Below are 5,233 nucleotides of genomic sequence, written 5' to 3'. Positions count from 1 at the left end.
AAGCACCCAACTGCTTGAGACTAGTGATGAGCTGAAGTTGTTTAGAGTCAACTGGGTTGGTTGCAGGAATGCAGCTCTGGAGCGCGGCAATGAATGTTCGAGCTGAATGGGCCACGAAGCAGAAGCTCGTCTCTCTATTCACGCGTGCTCACGCATTTGCCTTTATTTGCAAAGATTGCCCTAGTGCGTCGAATGTAACGCGTTGCGCCGCCGAAAAAAGGGCCCATTGCCGAAAAGGGCAATATTGTTTTGGTAAGTGTTCTCAACAGCATCGTTATGTACATATATATAATAGCATAAAACATTCACCACATATCTCCATCAAGTTCTACTACGCTCTTTTATTACATCTTTAGCAAGTAGTATATAGAGCTGGCTCGTTCTCGCTTTGTACAGTCATTATCGTTCTACATGTTTACATATGAACCGTTTGTTTGTTTGTTTTTTTTTACATTTGCAACTTTTCACATCTCGCCTACGCCTTCATTCGCTGCTGAGCATTCTCGTGTAAAAGTGAAACCAATTATCATTTCTTTACGTTTTCGAGTAAACCATACCTACCTATAAGAATAGCAAACGAAAAAAACAAAAGCGCTGTGTGCCTCAATACCTTAACGCGCGTTCAGCACGCCACGGTCTCTTCTAATTTTTGGCATTCCTATGGATAACACTTTTTTCTTTCTACCTTCTCAGAATATCTTACTTAGTACGGAATGAAACTTGTAAAGACGAGATGATTGTTGCTACCTTCCATCTTCCATCTACACCTACGCTACGCTTTAGCATAACCAATAGGTTTCTTTGTTATTGGGATATAAACGTCCACATGTGTAGCGCAATCGAGGCAAGCTGCAGGAACGAACGACTGGCTGGTTACTCAATAAAGACTTTGAGTTCCGGTAGGGTTCAGTTTAGTTCGTGTCTTGGGTGGAGTATTGAGCTACCAGGCATCATCAAGCCAACCCTCTTCGAGTAGGGAAAAAGGAGAAGACTTTTTAGATTTCCTCTTTAAAATAGTTATCTTTCCGAACAGAAACTGTTTCCGTTCCGAACGCAAGCATTATTTTTCACCATACCAAAAACCAGAGAAGCAACATTCTCCAGCTTGTTCGAAGTCGCCTCGTGGCTATCAACATGTGAACATCTGTGTTGTGTCTGCTCCGGGCAAACACTGTTCGATGAGCTAAAGCATCCATTAAAACTTACGACTAATAACACGAGTTACGTACACATTCTGTTTTGGCGAGCGTTGGAAAAGCAAACCCTGCTGCCACATTCATATACCGTGAGGCAATCGTACCGGACAATTTGTTACCACAGCAACAAAAACATATCGATGCATTATTTGTCGCTAAAACCCTATCTATATCCTATCTTTGTTAAAAATACCTTTTTATCGATTCCGTTACGAAAAGCAAACAAAAAGCTGGTAATCGGTTTCAACCCTTTGCCTATACAGCGACCAGTCCACTGCTTGAATGACAAGCTATTCGACAAAGTTAAATTAAATTACTAGTGCAGCTCCTTACTACGACACAAAAAAAAAACTAACCGATAACAAATAAAAAAAAAAAAAATTGTCTACTGTAAACTTTCACCTTTTCATGTCGGCCCGAGCGTGCGGGCCCAGCTTCTTTTGAGTAATTTTTTTTTTACTCTTTTTTAGGCAGCTTAAATATCAGCTTCCGACAGCGTTAAAGGAGAGGCAGCGTTGAGATTTGATCCCAACGCTCTGCATTGCTAACCGTGACCTAACCTAGAGCGAACCTGTTGCGGCTAACGTGCGATACTTGCGGACCGCAGCTGCAGCAGTGCCGAACCTTTTCCGAATCGGTGCAAAAGCATGTGTGTGAGTCTGTTTTTTTTTACAAGACTCGGAAAAGCGCTTGCAGCCACGGTCCCTTATTACCTAATGCTGGTTCAATTTTGCTTAATCCCTTTGGTGTTGTTGATGGTTGTTAAGTAGTTGTGATTGATGATTATTTTGTTGCTGCTGCTGCTGTTGCGACTGTTGCTGTTGCGACTGCTGCTGTTGCTGTTGCGACTGCTGCTGTTGCGACTGCTGCGGCTGTTGCGACTGCTGCTGCTGCTGCTGTTGCTGCAACTGCTGAAGTTGATTGGTGCTAAGGAAAACCCCGGTTGGTCCCGTGTGTATTATCGTTGGACCAGCCTGCATGGGAGTCGTCTGTATGAAGATGGGTTGCCCAGCGTTTGTTGCACCACCGGTTCCGGCCGTTCGTATAAAATTTAGCTAGTTTTTTTTTTTGCGCAGAACGAAAATCAGTTAGCAGTCGGGTTTTGGGGGCTGCACCTTCCATTACTTACCGGTATCTGCGTTATTTCACCCGTCGGTGTCATTACGTGTTGCAGCAGTTGCAGGGATTGATTGGCGGAAACGAGCTGGTTCGTGGTGGACGTGCCTCCATTTGCGACGCTGCCAGCCGCTGTACCAGTACCACCATTTGCGAGGATTATACTCTGACCGGTTCCGGTCTGTATCGTGGTCTAAAGGTGATAAGGGAATAATAAGTAAAGGAGCGCTCGCATCTCTAGCGAAGGGGTTTGCAATATACCTGCGAGGATGGACTTTGTTGCTGCTGTTGCTGCTGGTTAAGCGTCGTCCCGGATGTACCTCCACCACTAGCCTGCGACTCGCCGCCGGTGGACACAGTCTCCTTCTCCTGCTGTGTGGTGGCCGGCACCGTTGCGGTCGTCGTCGCCGACGTCGTTTGCAGCACCGGCTGCTGATTGCCGGCCGTACCGATGACCGTCGCCAGATCGAACACCGTACCGCCACCGTTCGCGAGCGTCCCGATACTGCCACCCTTGGTCTGCACCGTTACCTTCTGCTGTTGCTGGGCCAGCTGAAAGAAGTACTGCATGTCCTCGGACCCGTTCGTACTGCTGCTGTTGCCCGCCGCCCCGTTGTCGGTGACGGCGGTCGCCGTTATTCGCGTGATGCTACCACCCTCCAACGGTTGCTCCTCGTACTCCTTCTTGTACACCTTCATCTCGTCCCGCGGCACAATGTCGATCAGAAAGTCGAACTGATCGTACTTGGTGATGGCCATCGCAATATCGCTGCGCTGCAACGTGCGCCGCTTGTTCAGCTCGGTCTGCAGCCAGGCCCGTAACGTTAGCTCCTGGATAAAGATTTCGATCGCTTTCGCGAACAGCAGCGGCGCATCGGAGGAGATCATCTTCACGTCCTCGTCCAGCTTCATGATCTTTTTGATGCGCGCGAGCGGTAGCAGCTGGTTGCCGGGCTCGACGTTGTCTATGAGCTGCACCTCCCGCAGCACGTCCGGCCAAAACCGGTGTATGTTGCGCTGGGATTCGGTCAGCTTTTCCTTCCCGCTGGACGATTCGGAGCTGGATGTGGATGTGATCGTGCTGGTGGGGGTGGTGGGAGTGATGGTGGTGGTGGGGGTGATGGTGGTGGTGGTGGTGAGGGTGGCAACCACCGCGAGTGGGGCCGTACCGGTGGCCGAAGCGACAACCACCTTCGGCTTCTTTGGCGTATCCATTGCCTAGGCAAAGGCACGCGGTACGAATCGGTGGCCCAGTATCGTGGTTGGTGGTGGTGGTCCGGGTCCGCGAAGAAGATACAAGAGGTAGCGCAGAGGAAGGAAGGAAGGAAGGAAAATTCGTCACACTAGCCCCTCTCGTGTGATAGGGCGATGCGGCGATCCAGCAATTCGCGCGATATGTTGTCGGTTGCGTGTAGCTGCGGGGTATGCATAGAGGACAGGGGCGGTAAGAAAATGCAATGGTTGGTGCGAGGTTTTCCCTTGTGCGTTGTGTGTTCTAGGTTTGCCTAAACTATCGTGCCGTGTAGAATCTTCGTCGAACCCCAAACAAACACACGCCCGTCGTTCACGCACACACACACAGACACAGGCAGCACGCAAACGTCGGATTGCTCGGATTCGCTACTATTATTATCCAATCGCTATTCTATGGGGCGCGAGTTCGGCGAATGGGAAACGTCCTCACTTATCGGTGTGCGCGCGAATACCGGACAGGATTCGCGGAAACTCTCGACCCGCCAACAGCAGCAGCAGGCCGCCGTGGGTGAGGAAGCCTTCGGCACCGTTTGCGATTGGATTTGTTTAATTGGCAACGCCGTTTGATGGCGTTCGGTTGCTTCCTTCACGGAAGGCGTCTTATCAAACACCAATGTTTGTTTATATCAAGCATATCGCACTACCTTCCCTTTGCAGCGGCAACGGCGCGCGTAAATAGCGCGCGAATTTGAGAGAATTTTTCTTTTCTTTTCCCGGGCAGCTTTACGTTGCTGTTGTTGTTGTTGTTGCTGTACAGTGGTTTTTCCGCCGACGGGCTTGGATTCAGCTACTGTGCATGGTTGCGATACTTTGCAAAGCCTCACCGCATCATCACAATTTCACTAAAAACAATCCAGCTTCCAGCTAGCAGGCATTTGCTTACGGGCTTGCACAACGATCGAAACAAAAACCGTACGTACACAAACACACACATACACACACACCTGATCACCTCACCTGCGGTCACACGCTTCCCGGTCTGCGCCAATCGAGATGCAGAAGTATTACCAATAGAAACCGTAGCCTGCAATGATTGGCCCACCATTTGCCACCAATTGGTTGTGACGACCAACCAGACACTGGGTTCACTGTTGTTGGCGTTGGCGTACGATACGGTCCGTTTGCACGCGTCGCGTCCAAGTGCTGACGGTGCGCTTTGTCTTCCACGCCTGGGGTCACGTTTTGGGAAATGGATTGTACGGCACGGGAATACTGTTGCGCATTGTTTGTTTCACGAAAATCAACGCCACCAACACGAAACGGTACGCTCTGCAACGGGTTTACGGATGATAAATACATAGGCGAAGCTGTCAATCGGTGGCTGTAAACGTAGCGCACCGGACGGGATGCTGATTTGACAGTTGAGCGCAAGGTGATTGCAGGCTGTTTATAGGTGGGGCCTAATGGTCGCCTTCCGCACGGTAATCCATACGCACCGAATTATACCACCGAACCGAACGGCCAATCAGATCCGAACAGCACAGCCAAAATGCGTGATGATTAACCGGTTCGGTATTAAATTGTGCGCAGCTGTGCAACCATTAGCAGCTGTTCGCTGATGTTAACATCGGGCAGCGAATTAGACGCGCCAGGTACCGGATATGGGAATGACACCGGTCGACCCAGCCGGTAGAAGCCCTTTTAGGGCCGTGCGCACGGACTGGGAG

At 49.9% G+C, this 5,233-nt stretch overlaps 1 protein-coding gene across 3 annotated transcripts; it reads right to left on the bottom strand.

Moving 5' to 3' along the window:
- Window positions 1-313: 313 nt before the first annotated feature.
- LOC118506193 (nuclear transcription factor Y subunit gamma-like) lies at window positions 314-4,863 on the bottom strand. Of its 3 annotated transcripts, none has more exons than XM_036043007.1 (4): window positions 4,511-4,863; window positions 2,574-3,727; window positions 2,326-2,505; window positions 314-2,251 (listed from the first exon to the last, which is right to left on the bottom strand). In XM_036043007.1, exons 2-4 carry the CDS (start codon window positions 3,525-3,527, stop codon window positions 1,931-1,933), a joined length of 1,455 nt encoding a protein of 484 aa, XP_035898900.1. In that variant the 5' UTR covers window positions 3,528-3,727; window positions 4,511-4,863; the 3' UTR covers window positions 314-1,930. The 3 variants fall into 3 exon arrangements, with proteins under 3 accessions (XP_035898900.1, XP_035898892.1, XP_035898882.1); XM_036042999.1 differs by having other exon boundaries at window positions 4,524-4,863; XM_036042989.1 differs by having other exon boundaries at window positions 2,574-4,863.
- Window positions 4,864-5,233: the final 370 nt, after the last annotated feature.

The sequence above is a fragment of the Anopheles stephensi genome, chromosome X, assembly GCF_013141755.1.
Source record: "Anopheles stephensi strain Indian chromosome X, UCI_ANSTEP_V1.0, whole genome shotgun sequence".
In the NCBI taxonomy this organism is placed as follows: domain Eukaryota; kingdom Metazoa; phylum Arthropoda; class Insecta; order Diptera; family Culicidae; genus Anopheles; species Anopheles stephensi.
Note: the sequence above shows the minus strand (reverse complement) of the source record. Positions and strands in the feature narration are given on the sequence as shown.